This window comes from Hippichthys cyanospilos, chromosome 12, assembly GCF_059441005.1.
Source record: "Hippichthys cyanospilos isolate Australia breed blue-spotted pipefish chromosome 12, RoL_Hcya_1.0, whole genome shotgun sequence".
NCBI lineage: Eukaryota > Metazoa > Chordata > Actinopteri > Syngnathiformes > Syngnathidae > Hippichthys > Hippichthys cyanospilos.
The window spans coordinates 8,304,928-8,330,401 of record NC_142380.1 but is presented as its reverse complement, the minus strand read 5'-3'; the positions used below and the strand labels follow the sequence as shown (position 1 = coordinate 8,330,401).

Below are 25,474 nucleotides of genomic sequence, written 5' to 3'. Positions count from 1 at the left end.
TGTCAACAGCAAGTAGCAAAATGACCGCCCCTGAGAGGCATAAAAATGGGTGGATATTGCAGTGTAATTCATAATTCACATAGTATGAATCATAAAATGTGTTTATAAGTGTGATTGCATTTTTTCCCCACATTTTGTTCAAGTGTTGGTCAAAAAGAGGATCTAAACACAGCAGTAATCGATTTCTTTAGGTTCTAACGTAATTGATGGATTTCAATTAAGTACTAAAGTAATTGATAGTACTTCATTAATGAAGTGGCAGACAGTTTTAGACCGTCCTTTTGTTAAACACCTGAAAAAAGTACGTACCAGGATTTAATGTCCTGGATTCTTAAGGAATAAAAGATTGAACGATTTCCAATGAACTTGACCCAAAAATTAGGTAGGAACCCGTAGAAAGATTTCTTGTGACTTTCTTCCACTCTACTCCAATTGCCCATTGAGTGTTGAATGAGTCACACGGTTGAAGTGTTAGATTTCTAAATACAGAGGCGAAATCCATAGTGGAGTGTGCGTCAGGCGAACGGAGCATGCGCGTGCACGAGCGCCCCGCTTCCATCCAAAACCCACGAGGAGAGAGCCCTTGTGTGTTGCAACCCGCGCATGCGCCGTCAAGCCGATGACGGGCGTCGCACAACCGCAGCGATTGCGGATCCGACGCGTCGAGCCACAGCCGAGGAGTAGTCGCAGAGAGCCGGGAGCGAGGCGCGAGGTGAGGCCGGACGGAGGCAGCTCCGCCGCCAGCATGTCTGCCACCTGGCCGCCTCCTCCTCCCCCTCCCTAATCCATCCGGAGTGACTGCAGCAGGCGTCCTCCTCCGCGGGGAACCACAATGACTCCCCGGTGAGTGGACGCGGTACCGCGCAGGATGCTCGTCTCGAAGCCGAGCAGGAAGACGCTCCGCAAGTGTTGTTTCCTCCATCACCCCCCTCCTCCTCCACCTCCCCTCGCCGCTGTATGATGGAGAGCTCCAATGGCTCTGCAGGCAGCGACACCAGAGCGAGCCAGCCGGAGAAGAAGCGACCGAACCGGGTGCCCTCCCCGGCCAGACCTCTCCTGAAGGACGTGCACGCCCGCGCCGCCAAGCCGCCGGCCATCGGACCCAAATCTCCCAAACTCGGCAAGCAGCAGGCTCCCAACCGCGGCTCCAGGCGGAACCTCGCAGCGGTGAAAGAAAAGCCCAAGGCGAGCAGCGCCAAGGGCGGCCTGCCCAAAAAGCCCGGTAGGCTCCCCGGAACCGAACTCAAAGCGGCCGGCAGTCCGATCCTAGCCAAGGCGAAGAAGGGCAAGCTGGTCCCGGCGTGCACGGCCCGAATCGGACATGGTTCCCCGGTCCGGGTACCGAGCGGTCTGGTCGGCCAGACCGACAGCAGTTCGGACCTGTCTGATTGCCCGTCCGAGCTGGCGCCGGTGGCTAGCAGCGACGCCGAATCCGGTACGGGCTCCAGCGATAAAGAGCGTCTTCCACCTGCCGCGGCGGCCACTTCGCTGCCCTTTCCCGCGCCCAAGGCGACGGCGAGTCTGGTCCGGACGGCTCCGGAAAAGAAACCTAAAGGAACGGAGGATGATCTGCTGAGAGAAATCGAGGATCTGAGATCCGAGAACGACTATTTGAAGGTGAGCACGTGTCGAGCTTAATGAGAGTTCGGCACTCAATACTCACGGGACGCTTCATTAGGTACACCTCGACTCATCTACCCACCCATTTTCTTAAGTTTTATCCTCACAATGTTTGTAAATCAACACGTTTAGAATTAAGAGCAGCGCAAAATATTTTCAAACATAGCACATTTTAGAATACGGCACCAACACAACAGTAACACACCCGATAGAAAGCCTACCGGAATTTATTGGGCACTATCATCTTCCTCTTAACCCTCTGCACTAAATCCACTCATGCTTTCACAGGAGCCAGTGGAGATTGCCCCCTGGTGGCTACAAAAACCGTGCAGATACATTGCTCTGGACAATAAACTGCATGGTTAAAAAAAAATTGCCGCTAATAGTCTGTACCGGTGTGTATATATAATTGTGGTTATTATGGTATTATAATTATTGGATTGATGTTTCATGTATAACTGTTGGAATGGAAACGTTTATGAAAGCACTTTTGAGTTGTTGCTGTGGCTACACTGTTTTTCACGCTAACATGGGACATGAAGGTTTAGATTTGCGACTTAATTATAACTTGCACATATGTGCCCCTAATAATTTAATTAATGGCAACCAATTAAAAGTCAGCATAAAGTTATTTTAGTGAAGTATTCCCTTCAGCAAAATAATTCAATGAGAAAATTCAAACAGGTACAAGACAGTAAGTGCGTACATGTGAAAGTGTACAATTTGGTTGTGCGTAGCAAATGTGTGCGTCTCGGCCTTGGTGACAACATTGCGAGTGCTTAATCAGCTTTTCTCTGGACGGGCGCTAAAGCCTCCCCCGTCCCTGAGAACCGCTGGCGTGTCCCGTGTGTCCTGGGGCTCAAGCGACCTCCTGCGGGGCCAGCTGCTCCCGTCCAACACACACACACTACTCACAATCTGCGTGTGTGTGACATGTGTGTGTCATTGATGAAACAGGCCCCAACGCACACTCATCATTCCAAGATCTTTTGCTAATATTTTGACCATTCCCAAGTGGCTAAATGAGAACAACTTATTGTTTGACTCTAGTGATGTATGTTGTCCAATCCTATGATTTTTAAATCAAAGGCCATTCACTTCTTAGGGAAAGCAAACAGCAGGGAGCTGAAATTCCACCCAGATGATCACAACATGTTTAAGTTCAATACTGAGTTAATACACTTGGTTAAAATACTCATGGAATTATGTGGTAGAAAATGATCCCAAAAACGGTCAAAATACTGCACAAGGGTTAAAGTCAGAAATTTTTCATGTACAAATTCTTGACTTTAAAGTCAGAATTCTCATTTTAGTAAGAATTTCGACTGTCTTTCTTCCTCAGTCTCAGAATTAAAGTCAAATTTTTTTCTAGGAATTTGGAATAAAGTCAGTTTTCATTGAGATGCGACAGAATTCTGAATCCAAATCTGAATTATGGTCGTTAAAATTCTGACTTCTGAGACCTTTGACCGGCTGAGACTATTCTCAGAGTTCTCGATTTAAAGTGAAATTTTTTAACGTACAAATTCTTGGCTTTAAATTCAGAATTCTCATTTTAGTAAGATTTCTGACTAGAATAAACAATTTTGACTTTATTCTTAATTCTCAGAATGACATATTAAAGTCAGAATTCTTTCTAGGAATTCGGACTAAAGTCAGAGTTTTCATTTTAGCGCGGCAATTGTGACTGGGAATTTAGATTTTAGTGTCAGAATCTTCACTTTTAAGTCAAAATTCTAACTTTTGAGTCTTCTGACTGCGAATATAGTTGCATATAAGTCAGAATTATCACTAACAGTCTATCTTTAAAATCTAAAATAAAAACCCTTCTTATACATACATATACATATATATATATATATATATATATATATATATATATATATATATATATATATATATTTATTTTTTTTTTACAAAAATACGGCAATTTTTTTTTTTTTTTAAGGTGGCTGCAAAAAATCTTACGTTGTCATTTTTTGCAAAAACATTTTTTGCTGAATAAATTCTAAATTCTGAGATAAAAGAATCCTGTCTTTTTTCCTGTCAGGCCCAAATCCTTTTTCCTATTTGTTTGATTTAGTGCCCTCAATAAGAAAATTTTGCCACCAAACTTGTTTAAAAAAAAGACAACAAAAATTGTATCCATTTAAGGGTGTTTATCTCACTTATCTTACCTTATATAGCGCGTCGTAAAATGCTCGACAAAACTCAATGAATCAATACTGCTCATTTTTGGTAAACTGCAATAGCATTATCCACTTACAGACGTATGTGCAAATGTGTTTTTTAACCAACTCCTCAATTTATGACTTGGCGTTGGCGCTGAGTTGCCAAAGTGAGATGAAATCACATCCGTGAGGAGGAGGAAGAGCATTTAGTTACCCATCGAATCAATAATGGCGAGCGCAAGAAGGGAGGGGAGCAGGGTGAAGCCAAGGCACTGTTTGGACCTCACATCATTTATTAATTGCTAGGGCATGGAACGAAATTGGGACGCCATGAGATCCTTTTTCTTTTGGCAGTTTATTGCTTTTTTGACAGTAAAAAAACACGGCTAAATATGGACTTCAAAATAAACGCGATTGTACTAATTATAGACACAAATGCTTGTGTTCTGATACTTTTTAGACTTTTATTTTGACGTTCCCGGAAAGAATGTCCCAAAAACGTCTGACTTTACACTAAAAATCTCACCCCCACTTAGTCTTGCGGAGTCAATGTCATGAGATCGCTGGATCATCCCGTCCCTATTAATTACTACATCGTCCATTAGCAAGTAGTAAGAGCTCTGCATTACTATTCCACTCCGATCCTGCAGGTGGCAGTGACAGGCATTTAAAACTGTATTCCAACATTATTAGGAGTGTCATTTAATTTTCCACTGAGCCCCCTCATAGGACAACAGACAACAACTGATGGCTTTGATTAAGTACAGAGAATCAAATATAAAACTAGAATAGGGCGTACCTTTGGGGATTAAATGCCAATACGCGCTTGTGGTTAGAGCGGTCCGACAGCGGCGCAGCCGATGATGTAACTAAGCATCTTATCTCTGCGGGATGCTCCAATATTTCATGTCTCCTTTCCCCGTTAAACTGCGCTTGCGTGTGTAGTTTAGCGTGACAGCTTGAGAAATGCCCCGTAGTAGCGGAGGAGGTTCACCGCAATCCTTAAAGAAGCTGCCACTCGCTCAAGGCCCCAAGGCGGAGAACGCCAACTGATGAAAAGGAATTGCCAGAGTGAAGAGATTCTTTGCTAGCTGACGAGCTAATGACTTTGTCGATAAGTTTACCCGTGAAGAGGATCAGGCTTGAAGAATCATGGCATGTCAGTGGCTTTTTACTTGGACTAATAGGACTGATTAGGGCCCAAGAACTAAGTGGTTGAAAGCATCCGATAGCAGGTGGGGTGTTCATCGGTACTGATGGACCGCCGAATGCTGTAAACATTTTAAAGATGACGGACTATCCCTTGTTGTAATCATCACGTCATCACCTGTGGCACTGTGGTTTGTCATCTCACCTAGTTAAATCTTACGAACTTCTGAGAAATCTTTAAACTGCCAGATACACAGGTGCTCGGAAGCATAGAAGTGTAAACACAGTTCAAATAGATATCGAGAGAGAGAGAGCGAGAGTTGAGCAAAGCATTCTGGTATGTTTAGGAGGTAAACAAAGGCAAACAAACTCACCCTGATTGGCACTTGGCCGGGAAATGCAAGATAGAAGTTCTAAAATTCGACCTAAAAACGCACTATCGAGTAGATTAAGTTCAGCAAAAACGTGCTTTTTTTTCTTGTGGTGTATGTGACAGATGACATACAGTATGGTAAAATATTTTGTTTATGCAAACGTTTCTGCTAATGGTTTTGGAAAGAATGACTCCAGAGGTTAAAGGCATTCAAACATGATGATGTGTATGTCTCCAAATGGACTTATTGCCAGGGAAACAGAATAAACCAACATACAACATATGCTGTTGAAGGCAAGGTATTGTGGAGTGGATTTTGTGATTTTTGTTTTAAGATTGTCTACCTTATTGGGATAATTGAGGTAAATTTACAAAAACGAGCATGGCGTAAAATGCGACCGGCTAATCTGTATTGAATATCAAGTAAATTTGGCTTGCAGGATGAGGCGGAGGAGCTGCGGGCGGAGATGGAGGAGCTGCGTGACACCTACATGGACGAGGAGGTGTACCAACTGCAGGAGCTGCGCCGCGAGCTGGAGCGCTCCAACAAGAACTGCCGCATCCTGCAGTACCGCCTGAGGAAGGCCGAGCAGAAGGGCCTACGTGCTGCCCAGACGGGACACGTGGACGGGGAGCTGCTGCGAGCCCTCCAACAGGACCTCAAGGTCTGTCAGTCTGTCTCCAAATATTTGCAACTTCTGTCATCATATAAGGGGGCAACATGGAGATCATTTCTTCAGTCAAGTGCCCTTGAATTAGCACATAATATTTTTGGTTGTATGACAGAGTGCTGTGCCATTCGTGCATGATTTATTAAAGCTTGTAATTATAAATATAGTGGTATCTCCTGACATTTTATAACTCCAAAAGATAGATTGTGTAGCATCATTTGTTTTTTTGTTGTTGATTTTTGTTTTGTTTTTTTGTTTTTTTTTTGGGGGGGGGTGTTCTGCTGGAAAATATACTTATCAAAATAAATGCAAATAACATTTTTCAAAGGGCTCACTATTCTATAAAATTTAGCAATTTGTTGCTTCATGTTCCAATTCATTTGTTCTTATTTCTTATGTAAACTGTACTGTTCTTCTCAAGGCATTAAAAAGTAATAAATTAGATTTGATGTGATCAAAGCTGTTTATAGTGTGTCCCAAATTGGATTCATTTTTAGATTTAACTAGTGACTAAAATAATAGCTGGTAAATAGCTCTGTAGTTTTCCACAGGAAATAGTTTTCCCAAAAATGTGTTTGACTTATTTTGTTTTGATTTCAAACACAAATAAACATTGCAGAGTGTTCCAAAAGTCAATAACCATCCATGATAAAGTGTCGAATACCAGTGCCGATAATCGGTCTACCTCCCAGTGCATGTCCCCCGGAAGACTGACCGTGGTGATCATGTGACCTCAGGTGGCCAAAGACGTGTCGGTGCGCCTGCACAATGAGCTGGAGAGCGTGGAGGACAAGCGCAGCCGAGCCGAGGACGAGAACGAGCAGCTGCGCCAGAGGATCATCGAGGTGGAGATCTCCAAGCAGGCGCTTCACAACGAGCTGGAACGGGCCAAAGAGGTCAGCCAAAACAGAAAGTGTGGTGTAAATATTTCCCGGGATCCATTGCCTGGTTCTTTTATCTCGAATGCTCGCTATGCTAATCGTAGTTACGAGAAGAGTGCACGATTGCCGTTAAAAACTATTTACTATATGTCAGAAAGATAGATACACAGCTGTGGAGCCTTCGTCTGCTGGAAGCGGAAGAAGGTTTGGGGTATAACAAAACGTTCCCTACTCTAATTCTGCCTTGGACAAAGAGGCCTAATTTAACAGTGGCGTGCTGTATGTTTTTTAGGTCATGTTTCGAGGCAAAATTCCAAGCCCAATTAAAAAATTGACATACAGTAGGCCAGTCACGCTTGCTATGCTGTAACCACGACAACATGGACAAGGAGAGTTAGCATGCACAGGAAGTCAGACAGACACTCCCCTATCAATCCTAGCCACTAGCAAACAAGGGCCCTGCATACAGTAGCTGCCCTACATAGCCGAGAAACTATGTATAGGACGTCAGACACGAAGAAAATTATTTCAGAAGAGGGTTCATGTGGAAACCGCGAGAGTGCAAGATTTAGCATAGCGACTTTGTCTCGCGCGGGCTGACATTAGGATGACTTGGACTGCAGGAAGACTCCAGGAAAGTGTCAAGGATTTGGGGCTAGGTTTTCCCTTAAGGTTTGACCCAGAAAAACAAACGATGTCTGTTGTGCTCCCCTTCGCACGTCTCACCAACACATCCCCTATCAAGGCGAATACACGCTCACTGACTACATTATTAGCTACACAATGTACATAAATAACCAAATCTGGTCAAACAGAGACCAATCTTCTACTTGGGATTGTTTGACAACTTTCTGGGTTGCTTTACACCAAAAACAACAGACAATTGTGTACAAAACCACCCCGCAAAAACATTTGTCAAAATCAGCCGAAACACCTGATGATCTTAGGCTACAACACTGATGATGTGTCCAAGTCTGTGCAGTAGATGTATTGTTAACTGATGGGCCATTAGAAAGTTAGAATAAAAATATGTGTTTTGAAGTACTGCAAATTTCAGATTATAAAATGCATTCACAAAAATTCTACAGAAAATCTATTTTTGTCTCGTATATCACCAACCAACATATTTTCAATGCTGACACACTGGAATCGTGCAATACCGCAACAACACAACAGTAACATGCCTGTTTGTGTTTACTAGTGATGAGTGGTGGCAAGTAAACTAGCCATTCAAACTCAAAACCAATGCTTTAATTTCGTGAGATTTCCCGGGGGGTAGCAAGTTAAAAAAAACCAAAAAAACAAGCAAACTGCAGATAAGCCACACTGGATTATAAACCGCAAGGTTTAAGCATGAGAAAAAGTAATGGTTTATGGTCCAAAATTTGCTGTATTATTCAATTTAGAGATGGCCACTACACTGTGGTTTCAACATCACTTTTTTTCATAAACCAAATGGGCCAACATTTGTATGAAATCTCACTAATCTTTGTATAGAGTTTCGTAGGATATTCGGATACCAAAATATTCAATGTTGACAGCTCTACTGGAGTTTATTCAAACATGAATAAATACATATTAATGAACCATTTTCTGGAAAATGGCTTCATTAATGCAGCAAATATTACAACTTTTGATAACGTCAATACTTATATACCTGGTGTAGCAGATCAGTGCATGTGGTGCATGCAGCTTGCCAAACACAAATATTCCTCGGTACCACGTTGATAACGTTGCCCGTTATTCGGGAATATATTGCTTATCAGAAGCTGGTAGAAGAACATGGGGGAATCTCATTGACCCATTTAGCATGTGCTGCTGCTGCTTTGTGTGTGTGTGTGTGTCTGTGTGTGTGTGTGAGAGAGAGAAATTCCACCAATGAGTGAGGAGACTCCCTGCCGCAGTGGCACACATACACTGCATGCATCATCCCTTTGAACATAAATATACGCCAACCATTTATAATTCAACATAGTCCCACATCCTCACATTAACTTTCTTTGAACAGGCTTCAGCTGGTTTATGTTAGACGACATTTTATTGCAGTGTCCTTAAGGTAGACCGAAATTCGTATGATCGTCTGGGAGTCGCATTTTCACGGGCTGACGCGGAGTTCTGTTGATGTGAAGACAAGCGGGACGGCATGAATATGTCGCATTGTTTTACTAGTTGGGATTTACAAGACATTTTGAAAGGTTTTCAGGCCGAGTTTTCTCGTAAAATACATGCCAACGTTGGAAGATGACACTCTGTGACTCAAAGGCTTGTTCATACATCACAACATGTCAGAGCAAAACCGGCATACCATGGAAATCTGTCCCTAAGTGGCTGGGAATAGCTGTGATGACATCAGAGTGATATGATAGGATGTTAAGTGATGAGAGGACGAGGGAAGTTGTGTTTGAAGCGCAATTTTGATAGCCTGAGGAGCTATTTGCTAAATGCTAAATGCTACCATACTTAGCATGACCCAACAAGGTTTTGAGCCTCGTGATTGGAGTCCTGACAAATTTTGCAACTCTTCATATATATATATATTTTTATCCCATTCAACAAGCAAATTGTTTGGGCCATGTGTATCACACAGTTGTGGTTGAGAAGGGTTAAAAACTGTTAACTTTCAAATGATCATTCCTTGCATTGAAATACTTCCTGCTTCCATGTCTAAGAATCGTGGGAAATGTCAGACGGTCACGAGCTCAGCATTTTTGGCAACAACCATTTCTAAAGTGGGATGTTGTGCTAATTGATATTCAGTTTTATGAATGAGGTTTTGTAAAAAATGCTTGCATGTAATGATCGATAAAGTGAAGTTGACTGGAGATGCGTTCAATGGCCATTCACACAGTAGGAGATCTCAAATGCTGTGTTTAGAGATAATCAATGCAGCAATGACTAGCTTGTGAGCATATTGCAGGTGGTATGTTCAAACATTTTATGTTATTTGAAAATTAAATAGCGATCAAAAAAGGTTTGATCTTTGAGTCTATTGATTTGTTTAGCATTAGTATTTAGCATTAGCATTGGGGCGAAATCCAGTCCTCGAGGGCCGGTATCCTGCTTGTATTCCGGTTTTCTCTCCCCAACACGCCTGATTCAAATCATTAGCTTAATAACAAGCTATGCAAGGAAAATGATCCTAATCATTTGAATCAGGTGTGTTGTAGAGAGAAAAATTGAAAACATCCAGGATACCGGCCCTCGAGGAATGGAGTTTGACATCTAAAGTAACAACACAACCACCAGATCAACTGGAGATTACTTCCGTTTGACAAAGTACTTTTTACAAACTACTTATTTACTAAAAGTTTCAATTTTGAGCAAAATTGTCATGTTCCAGTATTAAGTTTTGAAAATCGAGTCACCCTAATCCAGTGCTTCTCAAATAGTGGGGCGGGCTCCCCGGGGGGTCGCGTATGATCCCAGGAAAAAGGCTTTGTTTTTGTCATGTGGAATGTAATTGCAATAAAGTAATACATTTCATCATTTTCTTTTAGTTTTAGGCACTTTGGTGCACTTCCTTCTTTTTTTTCCGTTTTAGACTAAGCTATAACCCGTATAAACATGATAAAAATAATTAACAGTTGTTGAAAGTTGATTCATATTGCGTTTTTCTGTTGTTAATGTTAAAAGGGATACGTGTGTAGGCATACTCAAACAATTTTCATCAATAATAATCTCATTTATATTCAGTGCATTGCATAGGGGGGGGGTTCTCTTTTCTAGGGGGGGGCAAATGTGTCAAAAAGGCTGGTGTTTCCCTTCAATATCGCCATTTAACTTCATGCTACTTGTTCTGATGAACGCGATCGATGCTGAAGAAAATCTACAGTTTCTTTTTTTGTATCGCTAATCTCCGAGCCTCCGCGGCGTCTGTCGGGTGGCGATAACAGTGCATAGTCAACGCTCTCGGTCACAAAGCCCCTCCCCCCTCGTTAGCGACTAATTGTGAGCCGAGGGACATGCACGAGAGGCGGGTGGCGTGAGGAAGGGGCGCGAGGGCGGCCTCATTATCAGCCAGCTGGATGCGCCAAACCCTGACACCCCCCCCTCTTCAACTTCAAGCCCCCCTGGACTAGGAACTCTCTGTTGTCTGGCGTCCGTCCCTGGCCTTTTATGTGTTTGAACCTTTTGGACACAGGCAAATGCCGGAAACTGAACTTTGGGGGACTTAATACGATGCTTTGCTACATTATGTGGTCTTTTCTAGAAGTGACTTTCTTGGGGGCGGGTCTTAGGGTAAATTGCTACATTACTGATGAACACCTTCCTGTGTCTACGTTGGAAGCTAATATTGCTAATATTGCCATCAATCGCTATTGCTAACTGTTTTGCAAAATCACGGTTGGGCAAACCTTTGTGTTCAAAGAGCCATTTTTTTTTTTTTAAAACAGTCAGTTCAGTTAAATTTATTACATAACTCATATTTGATTTAAAATAGTTTTTATTTGAAGAACGGATAAAACAATGATACAGGCATAGAATTAAATTGCTAAATAAAATCAAACAAATATGACAAAATTTTAATAATCCTCTGTCAAAAAAATCCTGATCAATGATTTGTCAGTTTTTTTATATTTTATCTGTCACTGAAGGTTCTGAATTCCTGTTTCCCAGCCACAGAGCCGAATCACAATTGGAAGAAACTAACATTAGCATTGCTGCTATTGCTCACTGTTTCATTAAACCAGGGTTGGGAAAACTTGTGTTCAAGTGGCCATTTTCTATTTTTAAAAGAGACAATTTTTTAATTTTTTAAAACAGTCAAATGTGTAGTGTCAATTTAAGTGATTACGTACAATAATTCCAATTTTAATTAAACAATAGTTTTACAAGTGCATAAACAATGATAAAAACATTGTAATAAACCACTAAATTCTTCACTAACTTTGAATAATTGACTGCTAAATTTTGCATCGCTTAGGCCAGTGCTTCTCAAATAGTAGGGCGGGCCCCCCGGCAGGGCTCGAGGTGAAGTGTAATCGCAATAAAATATGAATTTTCATCATTTTGTGTTTTTTTTTTTTGTTTTTTCTGTGGTTATTTTTTTCTGTTTCAGACTAAGCTGTAAGCCATATGAATGTTGTAAAAATAATTACCAGTTGATTTTTTTTTTCTTTTATCAATGTTAAAAAGAACACAGCTTTAGGTATAGTTATACCATTTTTTATGGATAATACTTTTATTTATAGTTGGGGGTGCGGAAGTTTTCTCTTTTCTAACTGAGAAGAATTGTCTTAGGCTTTGTGTTGTTTCAACAGCAAAAAAGTTGAGAGCGCCTTAATAGCGCCTCTATTGGATCTGTAATTCATTCATTAGTGTGTGGACCTCTGCCAAGGCATCTGTGACCCTCCTTTTTGTCTTTGAGCTAGAGTCGGACAATGATGCTGTGTCACAAGACATTTTAAAGAAAGGGTTTGCAGCCGCAAGGTCAAATATCAGCTTAGACTTCTCCAAAGCTAATGATTGGTCGAGACAACAGCCTATGGTGGTCCTTGAGACGTGATGTCCCGAGACAAGGTTCCACGGGGTCACAGCTTGAGTTCTGGTTCCGTCATGATACTCTGACCAGCTTCTGTCCAATCCAATTGGAATTACGTTTTTATTATGCCGCAAAATAAATGGCAGGTTCCTAGTTTGTATTTGTTTGAACACAAACTCTCAACCAATCGTCTTCAAAATTTCATGTCAAGTGAGCATTCCAGTAGTTCTGATTTGAACATATAAATTCCATTGCCAGAAAATGGAGAGGGAATGGATATTGGATTTCACACATTATTAAATAATAGGACTCATTTATCTCTGTCATTTGCTCTTATCAAGATGAACCTCGACTGCTACTAACTACTTCTTTTAAATCCTCCCTTTGCCTCTCAAATTTCAAGACATTTATCACTTCAAAACTTTTAAGACTTTATCGTGACTTAGCCATAGAAAAGTACTTTATTCCACTGTATTAACATAATGAGTGCTCAAATGTACCAGCGTGCCTCAAAGGCACCGCAAGATGCCATCAAAAGCTTCAGTCGCACTGCCTGCAAATTCGAGATGCCACACTTGTGATGCATTCAAGGATTCGTCAACAGCGCATTTGTGCATCATACACATGTACGTTTGATTTACAATTTTAGTGCAGTGTTTCTCAATTATTTGGAACTGTCTCCCCCAGGAAATGGAAGCATCTTAGTGGCATCCCTTTGACATAATGCATTTCCAAGCCCCTTACCTTAACAATCACAACTGAAGTTTTACCCTGATTTCTGAAATACAATTCAAACCTAAACTCGAAAACCAAATCTTAACACTCAAAAAGAGCTCTGGACTAGTGGGGCTTCACATGGAGAAGGGGTGCCCAAAAAGTTATTTTTTGAAAAAAATTTCAACTTGTCACTAAGTGTTCTGTTGCCTTGTGATGGCCATGTTGCTATGAGCAGCCTGCCACATTGTTATTGTTTTGTGTGAAAGTGTGTGCTCTTGGTTTTTGCCCTTGTGGGGACCTCTTGGACTTGTGGGGACCGAATTCCAGATTTCAGACTTTGTGGGGACTTCTTGGATCATTTTGGTGGACCCCACAAGTTCAGATTTTTTTTAGAATTGGATTTTGGTTGAGGTTAGCATAAGGGTTAGGCAATCAGTTGGAATGGTTAAGGTTAAGTTTAGGAAATTGGAAACTCATTAATGTCCCTACTATGATAGAAAAAAACACTTGTGTATGTGTGTGTGTTAGTGAACCACAGAGGGTACACTCACATGCCGCCTCTCCTCGCTAAGCCGCCGCTGACCCCAGCCAGGGAGCCGACACGCAACAGAGGCTGGCACAATGGTGATTTAATGGGCTGTGTCGGTGTATGTGTATACACACACACGCAAACACTCACAACAACACCTCACTTATTCAGCACACTTACGTGTATTGTCAGTTTTATGGCTACACTTGTAAAGCAGTAAAATGGCGCCTGTGGACGTTTATCATCTATTATAACTTGTGTCACAAGTGGCCTCTATTCCGTGGGAAAAATCGCACTCGTTGTGTAATTTTTCTTCGTTTGATTTCACGTCAACACGCGTCTACGCCTTCGCATTTTATCTGCGACGCGACTGTGTTGTTTACAAGACGCCAGCCTCCTCCTCTGGGGATGGGGGGGGCTGACCTTGAAGCGACCTTGGGGAGTGCCGCATCTCGCCTGTCTCGCTGACAAACGTTATCGCTTATGATGCTGCTCGCACAACACACACACAGACAAATGACAGGCTTACATGATAGTCAGTGAACCAGTTGTTTAGCCAGTCACTCAGAAAAAGGGTAAGTTAGCCATTAAGTTAGTTATTTAGCCCAGAGATTCTCAATTGGGGTACGTGAAGGCCCTTCATGGGGTTATAGATTTTAACAGGGTTTCTGAAGACATGAGCGAATTTAATTTTATGCTTTTTAATGACATGACAAGCACAATATAGATTTCTTTTCAGATTAAAAACAAATTAATTGGAACATGGGGCAACTTATTTTGTTTTCGTCATTACTGACGCAATTTTCCATCACACGACCTTTTTCGAGGTTGCAGTGTAAAAATAAAGTATGCTCAGACACCACAACAAATGTAGGTAAATGTGCGCATTAGAGTGTACTTGGCTGAAAGAAAATATTTCACAAGAAGTGCATCATTGAAAAATTGTTGAAAACCTTTGATCTAGCCAGGGGAATAGTTCATTATCTAGCTAGCTTTTTCAGTCGGTTGGTTTGGTCATCCAACTGATAAGTCAAGTTAGCTGAATAGTTTGCCACTCAGTTACTTGGATAGTCCATTAATCAGCTGGTCGTTCAGTGTATCACTTGGTCCCCAGATCAAACATCAAGGGAATCAGTTCATAAATTAGTCAGTTGGCCAGTAGTCAGTTTGCTGGCTTAACAAGTAAGTATGACAGCTTGCAAGTCAGTCACTAATGTAGAATATACATTCAAATTTCTACATTGTAGATAGTCATTTGGACAGTTAGCCCTTTAAGTTAGCTTTACTTAGAAAAAAAACGGAGAGATTATGAAAAAATACCTTGAAAATTTAGTTGGGAAGTGTGGTATAGAAATAGTTGTTAGTGTGACCTATATACACAATATTTATAGACAACCTGCAGTAGCTTTTTGGCACCAGTGCACCTGTATAAATAACATTGAATTTCCATGACATTTCACAATGAAAGGCGAAATGAGATCACACTGATATTTTGTTATTTTGAGGATGCTTCTCAAGAATTATTTTTGAGCGTCCGCTCAATGATAGAAATCGCTGTTAAATTTAATGTCCCTTTCTAAAACCATTTTTAAAGTTTGGTAAATCCCTCAAGTGATTTATTTGAATTGGTGACACTCGGTTATATGCTTTCTATGAGTTTTTGAGGAATGGCTTTGTTTTCGCGACTCTACCCGTGATAAACTTTAGATTAGATTAGATTTGATGTTCTTTTTATACAGTGCTGATTTTTGGCCAAAGATAATTACGATGAAAAAAACTGCACTGCATGTTTGGGCCCTAATTATCTGAGTAGTGTTTTCAATGACTTAAGTGTGTGCGCGGTATTAATTAATCCCCTGAAATGGATTAGAGTCCGCATCTGACTCTTCTAATCGGCCTCAGAATAATTTATAGCGACATTTATTCTGCTGTTGTGCGCGAGTCTTAGAGGCGAGCTTATCTGCATCCAGCCGCCCTCAAAAGCTTCTTTTGTGCAGCTATCCCGCCCCCTTTCGGGGACGGGGATGGGGACACCCCCCCCTCCTCCTCCTCTGTAAATCCTATTAGTGGAACGCAAGCAACAGTTCTGCCACTGCAGTGTCCTCCTTCTCCGTTGTCTTCCATCCAACAACCTAACCAGCGGCGATATTAAGCATGTCGCTTGTTGGCAAAATAGATGGATGGATTTGGTTCTATATGGACTGAACCTTTTCTGTCTTGCATGTTTGCCAATTTTCTTTAGCTTTCAGAGCAAGAAAAATGTTGATTTTAAAATACTTCCATCATTACAGCATGGCACTAGAAGGTAGATAGAGGGATGGATGGTCCTTGTCACCACCATCCAAGTCAAACCATTAGCCTACCCTCACAGCAAGAACACTGTAGATTTTAAACGTTTCTAATTCTAAAGTAAACGACGATGATACGATTGGTGACGGCCAAGGGTCTCGAGAAGCTTCGTCTAATCCAGCGTCTCCCCAGACAGACAGATTACTCGTGTCAACAGGGTGAGGAATTAGAACACTGGTGGTGTTGGAGATGCTCAGCGGGGCGTCTGAACATACGAAAGACGGCTTGGTCATGTGACCCACTCTATCTTCACTAAACGTTTTGTTTTCTCTTGGAAGTTATACTGAACGGACAGGACGCATGCACCGTTGGATAAATAAATGGATGGAAAGATATTGGATGGATGGATGAATAAATGGATGGACGATGGGTGGAGGTGGAATGGTATAGATGGTTTAATGGTAGAGTGGCTGGTGTATGGATGATAGATTTACAGAAAACAAGAATGGATGATGATTGGTTGCACATGGCTGGATGGATAAATAGTGGATGGACATTCATCTACAAGGAATAGCAGACTTTCTGAACTCGCTAAAAATAAAATTGAAGGCTCATGAGAAGAGTAAGGCCCAGACCCCACCCAGTTTGCGTTTGTGTTTTGGTCGCGTTGCTAAGTGGGCGTTTCCTCCCTGTCGCAGGGCCAGCGACTGAGTCAAGACTTTTTTTTTGGCCAACCATGGATGAGTAATTGGGGCCAATCCCTCCCTGCTGGTCTTTCAAATAAGCCAAGACATAACTGAAGAAGTGTTCACTTTATTGTCATTCATATATTTAAGTTTTCACATGCATATTCATGACATTTTTTTGTGTGTCACAAATGCCCTTCAGAGGAACGTATCCAAATTGTAATAAAAGAGTAATATCTCTCCCCAATAATCTGGATATTGCTCACAAGGCCTGAGAGAAAATTCAAACATGATGATGGATGCTCATGTTCACAATCTGATCTCCGGTCTGCGTTAAATACATGAAAAACTTCCATCCATCATCAGACGTTGACCCGACGATGGATATGTTTAACGTTACGCAAGCTCCCCGACGAGGATTAATGTTCCGCCGCCTCCGTCTTTTACGGGATTATTATTGATAAAATCTCAAGCGGATCTCAGTTCCTGAGCGTCATCTCCTCCAGTCGATTCCGGAAAAAGAGTGAAATCCATTGGTTTGTTCTAAAAAGTCCTGATTCACTGTTGCTTTTTTTGGGTGTTTTACAGTCTGCATTGAGGCGAAGAGGGAGCTCATTTAAGGACAAGAAATCTACCAGCCAGGTAAATTTAAAACAATTACGTGAATTTCATGTTGGAGTTCAATAAGTGTTGATACTTTTCTGTCACAGCGATTATCCAGCAATTTGTGAGATCTCTGTTTGAATATAAAAGATGTCAATATAAGTCTAATGTGAGCTTCTCACTACTAGGAGGACAGCGCTGACCTCAGGTGCCAGCTCCAATTTGCCAAGGAAGAGTCCGGCCTGATGCGTAAAAAAATGGCCAAGCTGGGCCGGGAGAAAGACGAACTGGAGCAGGAGCTCCAAAAGTACAAGTCGGTCTATGGAGATGTGGACAGTCCTCTTCCCCTGAGCGAATGTTCCGGCGGCGGTCCCCATTCCACCCGTGAGGCGGAGCTGCGACTGCGTCTCAAGCTGGTGGAAGAGGAGGCAAACATTTTGGGACGGAAGATCGTGGAGTTGGAAGTGGAGAACCGCAGCCTGCGGGCCGAAAACGACGACATCCGCTGCCAGTACGAACGAGACTGCTTCGGGAGGGAGCCCTTCTCCAGCATGCCCTCGTCACCCTACGGCGGCGATGTGCTGGAGTCGGCGGGCGAGCTCCGCCGCCACCTCCAGTTCGTAGAGGAGGAAGCGGAACTCCTTCGTCGCTCCATCTCGGAGATCGAAGACCACAACAGGCAGCTTACTTCGGAGCTCAACCGCTTCAAGTTCAGCTCTGGGCCTGTGGGCGAGGACAGTGGCGACGGAGGACTATTTAAACCCGCTAACGGCTCCGGCGGTGGGATGATAATGGAGGAGCTCAAATCAGCCAGGATGCAGATTAACGAGCTGAGTGGAAAAGTGATGAAGCTTCAGTATGAGAATCGGGTTCTCCTGTCTAATGTCCAACGCTGCGACCTGGCGGCGCACCTGGGCCAGAGAACCGGTAGTCCGCGAGACAGCGATGCCGAGAGCGAAGCTGGCCGGCGAGAAGTATCTGAGGACGAGGAAGCAGGCCGGCTCCTTCTACTCCAACCCAAGAGGGAGGGCCCTATCGGCGGGGAAAGTGACTCCGAAGACCTTTTCGAGAAAACCGCCACCTCGGGTTTCGGGAGCATGCGACCCTCGGACGGCATCGAGCTTAGCGCTGCAGAGCTTGCGAACCGTCGCAGGGAGGAACGAGAATCCTTTGCCAACGTGAAAAGAGAGGCGGATAGACTTGGCAAGTCGTTGGACCGTCTGATCACTGACACGGACAGTCTGGTCCTGGAGGGCAGGCTTCTCGTGACGACGGGGGAGGGTTCACAGGGAGGGGCTGATCCCCAAGTCCTGGACACCATCAATACCCGAATGAAGGCTTTCCGGACCGAGCTGCACATCTTCATGGAAAAGCTAGAACACGTCGGCGATGGAATGAGGGACAGAACGGATGACCTGTCCCCTATGCCGAACCTCACAGAGTCCAGCAGCTTCCTATCCACGGTCACCTCCATGTCCCGGGATTCTCCCATTGGCAATTTTGGGAGAGACCTGATGACGGACTTCCAGGTAATTTGTCTGGCGTTTTTTTTTCACAAGCCGGGAGCAACGTACAGTATGCAGCCATTTATACTACACTACTTGTGTATTTGCAAATGTTGGCTTTGACCTAGTACTGCGACATGGCATATAGTCTGGGGTACCCGACTTCTTACCGAAAGTCAGCTAGGGTAGGCTCCAGCTCACCCATGATCTTAAGCAGACTAAGAGGTAGAAAAAGACCAAATTGTGAACTCATCATCCACCAATTTACACCCAAAGTACGTGAGAGCTAAAGTCAGCGGTTGTTTGGATCAAGCCACCGGGGTACCACGTTCAGTTGAGTTAAACTGAAATTCTGCAAAATAAATGGACGGGATGCTGTGTTGGGGATATCCCAAACTGGGGATAACTATCGTGGTAGGACTCAGTTCGGTTCACCGGGAATGATTCAGACCGATAATCCATCACCATAGAAAAATAGTACAAGGGCCCATTCAGTTAGCTTTGAACGATTTAGCAGAGTTGTCCAAACTACGGCCCAGTGAGAGGGAGGGGGGGCATTTGCGGACCGCTATCGACATTTTAGCGGTCCGTGGCAAATAGAAAAATTACATTTTGACATGGCTCACAATGGTATCAAAAAAAGTATGGAAAAGGTTTGACGGTAGACAGCGTTAGAAGTGCAAAAATGATTCTATTTTGTAACATTACCTTAAATAAGCAGTTTTTTTTTAATAACTACATTTTACAGACCAGGGATCACCAACCCGATATTGGTTAATGTTATATCCTGTTATGTGAAGAAGAATCCTGTTCATGATTTCTCACAATAAGTTAGAAACATCTGTAGCAAATATATGCAAATGTACTGTAAATCTAAAATGTGTATGAACGTTTGTAAAAATTCCTAGAAAATCACAAAATTCTATCACTTTGCAGAGCTATTTGTAGAACAGGCCCACAGGCACCGCGTTGGTGAACTCTGAAGAAAGAATAACAAACCGAAAAATAATGTGGCCCTTAAGTCGTTCTATTTTTCTGTTCGCGGCCCTCGGAGCAAAAACGTTTGGACGCACTTGATTTAGCAGAATCCTGTTTAGATGACTGTCAGGAGCCACCCAGCTCTACCACACTGGCACTGCCGCCCATCTCTGCCGCCATCACGTCCTGCCGCCACTACATTGCCCATCTACATCTCCATGCACATGCTCCCCATAGAGCGCCGCCTCGCTTGCCGCCTCTCACTGCCTGCCGAGCATTTTTTTTAAACTCGACTGCATGGCGGACGGCTTCTGAACAGGCCTGCCGCTTATCTCTGTTGCTCTTCGGCGTCCGCGTTTTGTGTTTGTACGTTGTCACCAAGGAGATACAACATCTCGTTGTGTGTTGGCAAACGAAAAGGCTCGAAAGCAGGGTTGCATGATGAGGGGAGCTTGTCGGCTTTTCCGTACTGTCGTCTAATCGCCCGGGCCGAGAACGGAAGCTGCCTTCATCCCCTGCCTACTCCTCGTCGCCCTCTTCCTGCAGCGCCCACTGGCTGAGTCCCGGTGGAGCTGGGTGGATTCTGCATTCGCGGCTCTCACGGGATTAAAGCGATAAGGCCCTTCGGTCGACGTGACCCCTCGCTAGGGGTCAACAAAAACGGGGCTTGTTGGTCCAGTCATTTCTTACTAGGACAATTACATATTCAAACAGGACAGCTTACGATAACGGGATGGTACCATTTCAGTTTTTTTGGGGGGGTGTAAAGGGGAACATTCTGTAAATGACAAAAAGAGAAGACAAAATCCTCGAACAAAAGTGAAGCGATTGGAAGATTGCTATTTAATAGCTCATTTCATCGTCTAATTTTGGAGGGAATGCATGGGGATAATAATCCATCGTATCTCAAAGGTCAAAAGGAGATAATTAGCTTGGAGATAACTTTACATGGACAAAGGACTATAGCATTTGTTCTCTAGGGTGGAGGACAGACAGAAAGAAAAAACTAATGAAATCATGCATAGGTATCATTTTGTCTTTGTTTGTTTGTCAGGCTACATTCTGACTGGGAGAATGGCATAAAATTGTAGGACTTTACCCCTTGTCTCCTGCTGGGGGGGTCATTGCTACTCAAACATCAAAAAGCTAGAAAAATTATTTAAATTGATTGTTAGCAATAATCCGTCTGTATGTTAACAAGGAGGGTATTGTTTCAACGGTATCATACAGTTTTTGACACATTCACGGAAGCTACGGGGAACTCCCTAAAACACGCGTGTCAAACTCATTTTTATCATGGACCACATTGTAGTTATCATTTCTGTCAGACGGCAAGAGTGTGTTGGTCACGCACTGATTTAGTTTTGAAATTAGAATCCAGTAAAAACTGTTCAAAAGGCAGATGGGAACAAAAAAATGTTTTGTTTTGTTTTTTTTAAGACAACTTGCAAGTTTGGTGTTTTAGCCAAAAACTCAAGGTCAAATAAGCATTTTGTGGGCCACATAAAATGATGTGGCGGGCCGGATCTGGACCCCGGGCCTTGCGTTTGACACATGTGCCCTAAAATGATTAGAATTGCTTACTATAATGGTTTAATGTGCAGTAGTTTTTAGGTCATTTTCTTCCACATCATTCTTGCAGTATTTTAGCCGAGGGATGAAACACTCCTGGTAGTCTCACAACTAAGTGGTCGTGCTATGTTGAACTTTGACACGTAGTCATCACCTGGGTGAAATTTCAGCTCCTTACTGTCTTCTTTCAATGCTTTCCCTTTGATGCAAAATGCTGTTGATGTAAAGATCAGTAATTGTTATTGCAATACTAAAAAGACGCTGGTTCGTTAAAGTGAGCCCACATTTTTTGAGCTGTAATGCATCCTGCAAATGACACAATCTTTAGGGCTTATTGCGCCTTATTTTGAGCATGTGGCAGAACTTTCTCGGTATCATTTTGAGAAGTTTACCACCCTGAGTTCTTCCTGCCTGTTACATGTCTTCTTTTTGAAACTTTTGCTACAGTTCATTTTTTAGCTAATTGGCTAATGCCAGGTGGGCAATGCTAGCTAACTTGAAGAAGTGCAAAAACACAACTGAATAACCGCAAGACTTTACAGACGTTCAAGTTGGTAGATATGTTTTTTTTCCTTGTTATTTAGGGTGGCAAATAATATTTGAAGCCTAAGATTTTGACGCTAACCATCTGGCTGCTTTGTAAAACGCGCGAGGACGTTGAGCAGCCATTTTCTTGTTCCCCTATTGGCGGGCTTGCTTGTCGCACTGCACCTTTTTTTTCACCTTGGTTACTTCTCAAGCCAGCTGCTTTGGTTTGGACTCACACGTCCGTCATTGCATGCGCTTCATAACGAGTCTTTTGCATTCTTTCCACCCCTCCAAACCACCTTAAATCCCCCCTCCTTTTCACCTCCTTACCCCCGTCCCAATCAGATGTTCCAGCCTGCCATTTTCTTCATCCTCATTCTTGTCCTCTTCTCATCTCTGTCATATGGCGTCATCTTTAAGTTGGTCTTCCTCTTTGCGCTCTTTTTTTTACTGTAGTCTGTTTGTTGGCATTTTAGTTACACCCCCCCCCCCCCCCCCCCACGCTTCCTGAACCCCCTGTTGTGTGCTCTTACTCATCAGCCATTCACTGTTTTTTTTTCTTTGTGTGTCCCGCTCGAGGTGTTTCTTCCTCACCCGCTTTGTTGTCCTCTTGTCTTTTTTTGTCCACCTGCCACATCACCACAATCTCGTCCACCACCTCCCCCCTGTCCACTTCCCGGATCCCCACCTACCCCTCCTCACTCACAGTCCGGTCAGAGGGATGAGCTGGAGTGGCGCGTAGGACAGGAACGAGGCGTGGAGCCCCACAACCAGAGCAGGGGAGGCGCTGCGGGACTCGCTAGGTACCACAGGCCCCTGGTTTTAAGGGCAGAGGTCAGTGACGCCCACCCCTTACCTCAGCCCCTCAACTCCTTGACCCCTCCCCCTGCTTCAGGTCTCGACTTTCATTTCCCAGCAACCAAAGGGTAACATTTGCAATCCAAGTGTCCAAGAGAAAGTTTTTTTTTTTTTTATAAATGATCCACTGCCATCCCTCCACTTTGCTTGCTTTCCCACTTAAAAGTGATCTCAAAACATTTTGATTGGACTCATCCTTTTACATCAAAAGCTCAAGCACCTTTTTCCGATGTGAATTCACTTTAAGAGGACAATAGCTTGACTGTTACGTAACAATGCCAGCTCATCTACGTGTGCTCCTTCCATAATCCGAGAGGTGGAGAGGGAATGAGGCGAGATTAACGCTTGTATGACCCACGATTGACCGACAAGCTAGCTCGGGTTTTGGCGTTCCCCAACCATAAATTAAATCTAACAATATCTTTAAATTTCCTGTTAACCTTGTTTCTATAGTACACCGCAAAAATGTTCCTGGATCATGTTTACAGTTATAGGCAAATGTCTCCACACTTTGTGTGTTAAATGAGGTGTCCTACTAATTGTAAAATGTTAGAACTATACTTATTTGAAGTTTTCACAGTCAAAACAGATGTACTTAGACCTGCAACAACTATTCAACTAATCGATTATTAATCAATCACTAGTTTTTGATCATTGATTCATCATTTTGAGACCTATTTTAATTGAAAATTGTCCAAATCCTTCAAATTTCAGCCCCTCACCAGTAAACACTATTTAAGTACATAATCCCCGAGTAGTCACTGATACCAATAACCGATACCACAACCCTGCCTCCCCAAAAATGCAATTTTAAAGAAAAATCTATGGCTTCCAGTGTAATATTTTTCTTAAAATGTCACGCAATTAATGGCAAATTTCTATTCTTGTATTTGTAATTTCTAGTTCATTATAAATATGTTTGAGTGGATCAGTTGATTCAAGAATTGGCTGCCATCACCAGTAACAAGCAGGTACTGTGGCCAAGTATTGGACATATACCATTAAGTACTCACCTATCCTAAATTTAAAAAAAAAAAAAAACACAAACATATTTTTCCTTTTTTTCCAGAAATGATACGGAGCAAACCAGCAACTTCATCTTAATTTACTTGTTATGAAACTGTAAATTTGGGGAAAAAAAAAAAGTTCTGTTTTAACCTGCAACTTAACGGGAGAGTTGAAGGCCCATTTTAAAAACATTCGACATATTCACATTTGACAAACTAACGTGTCACTTGTGTCGCGCAGCAGCGAGAGGCACCTGCTCATGACGTCCAGCTTCGCCCGGATCACGAACGACGGGTGAGAGTCGCGACGGACGAACGGGATGCACCGGTCATCTCGCTGCCTCAGGTATGAGCATTTGCTACACAAGAAAAACAGTCAGATTTGTTTTGTTTTATAAAGGCCCTCTCTCCAATAGAAAGAATGTGTATTCATTTTTATGTCCGCCTCAGTTTACACATTGACATTAAAGAGTTAAATGTAGCATGTTTCAAATCTGTTGCTAACCGAAACAGCAGCATTAAATCCAGTAAACCCTAGCATAAGGTTGCATCATGGTGCCATTTGGTACATGTTTAGATTCTGGGAAGGTATTTGAAAAATTAAACTACTTAGCTCATTTGAACTCGATTGCTAACCAAAACGACAACACAGTTAGCATACAGTGGTTGTTCTGCAGGATTCAGTATCTCCACTATATGCCTGTTTGCGTGCAGTTGCAAACCAAAAAAGAAGGACCTACTGAGGTATATAAGAAGTCTGTCAGACTGGATTATATGATCTTTTTTGAGCAGTACCAAAGAAGTTCTCACTTCATGTAGCACCATTAGCTGTTAGCTACCAGTTAGCCATTAGCAATGAAAGTGATCCACTAGCAATTAGCTTACATCGGTTAATCATTAGCAGTCAAGGTAAAGACCCATAGCTGAGTCCCTACATGTTAACGTGGTTTGTAGATATATGATGTCTCTTTGTTCGCGCAGGAGGATGAGCGCTCAAGGCCGGAGTCCCAGCGACCGTGTCTGGAGCTGCCGGGCCTACTCCTCAGTCCCGAAGCTTCCTGGGCTCAGGAACGAGCCGCTCTGCAGCAAGAAGTTCGACTCTTCCGACGCAATACGGCCATTTTCTACATGAAGCTCAAGTCCATCCTGGCACGTTGGAGGCTCGGAAGTAGAGACGGCGTGTTGCCCGATGACTCTGCAAGGCCAGAGGTGCGCCACCTGGAATTGTATTTGGCGGGAGGTCTTTTCTGCGTTGTTTTTTTTTTTGTTTTCCCAAACATTTAGGGAGATTTGATTTTTTTTTCTTCACTTTTAAGCGCAGACTTAAGATATGAGCGTTGGTGGACAAATGGTAAACAATTGTTAAAAAAAATTTCTCCAAGTTGTTTTACTCCCACTCTCAGTTGAAGTTTGCTAGCTTAATGCTAATGTTAATTAGTATTTACTGTCGGTTTGCAGTGCATTAATTTTCATGCAATGAATTGAGGGGGAGCTACAAAATGGTTTCTTTCCTGGAGGGGGGGACTTTGCAAAAAAACAAACAAAACTGAGTTAAGAGACACGACAACATAGGTCTGTCGACAGTATACGTATTTGTCAGCCTGCCTTATACTGCCCTCAGGTGGACAATATTGGCACAGCAAAACAGGCTTAAAACAGCCTTTCGGTGTGACAAAACGTTTTTTATTCGTTTTTTATGTATTTAATTGTGTATTAATTTTGTATGCTTTTAAAGAAGAATTTTTCAAATAACTGTTTTTCCTCATTAATACATTACAACAATTTCAGTGTTTTTTTTGGAAGGAAGTCTGGAAAGGATTTTCGATAAATAACTTGTGCCCTAATGCCCTCGCAT

General features: G+C 42.7%; 1 protein-coding gene and 1 long non-coding RNA gene across 5 annotated transcripts in view; one reads left to right on the top strand and one right to left on the bottom strand.

Moving 5' to 3' along the window:
• Positions 1-24,984, bottom strand: part of LOC148414721 (uncharacterized) — a 29,089-nt gene extending 4,105 nt beyond the window's left edge. Inside the window, exons 1-4 of the long non-coding RNA XR_015867368.1 lie at positions 24,555-24,984; positions 23,874-23,978; positions 6,700-6,862; positions 5,805-6,011 (exon numbers count right to left, since the gene is read on the bottom strand). This is a non-coding gene — a long non-coding RNA (uncharacterized LOC148414721). The remainder of the gene's footprint in view (positions 1-5,804; positions 6,012-6,699; positions 6,863-23,873; positions 23,979-24,554) is intronic.
• Positions 525-25,474, top strand: part of mtcl1 (microtubule crosslinking factor 1) — a 33,225-nt gene continuing 8,275 nt past the window's right edge. Inside the window, exons 1-8 of one of the 4 annotated variants that reach the window (XM_088428667.1) lie at positions 525-1,617; positions 5,754-5,978; positions 6,722-6,880; positions 17,157-17,210; positions 17,360-18,700; positions 22,463-22,588; positions 23,861-23,965; positions 24,601-24,828. In XM_088428667.1, the coding sequence (XP_088284793.1) occupies positions 958-1,617; positions 5,754-5,978; positions 6,722-6,880; positions 17,157-17,210; positions 17,360-18,700; positions 22,463-22,588; positions 23,861-23,965; positions 24,601-24,828 (2,898 nt within the window). In that variant the 5' untranslated portion in view covers positions 525-957. The remainder of the gene's footprint in view (positions 1,618-5,753; positions 5,979-6,721; positions 6,881-17,156; positions 17,211-17,359; positions 18,701-22,462; positions 22,589-23,860; positions 23,966-24,600; positions 24,829-25,474) is intronic. The other 3 variants (XM_088428665.1, XM_088428664.1, XM_088428666.1) reach the window with 3 other exon arrangements.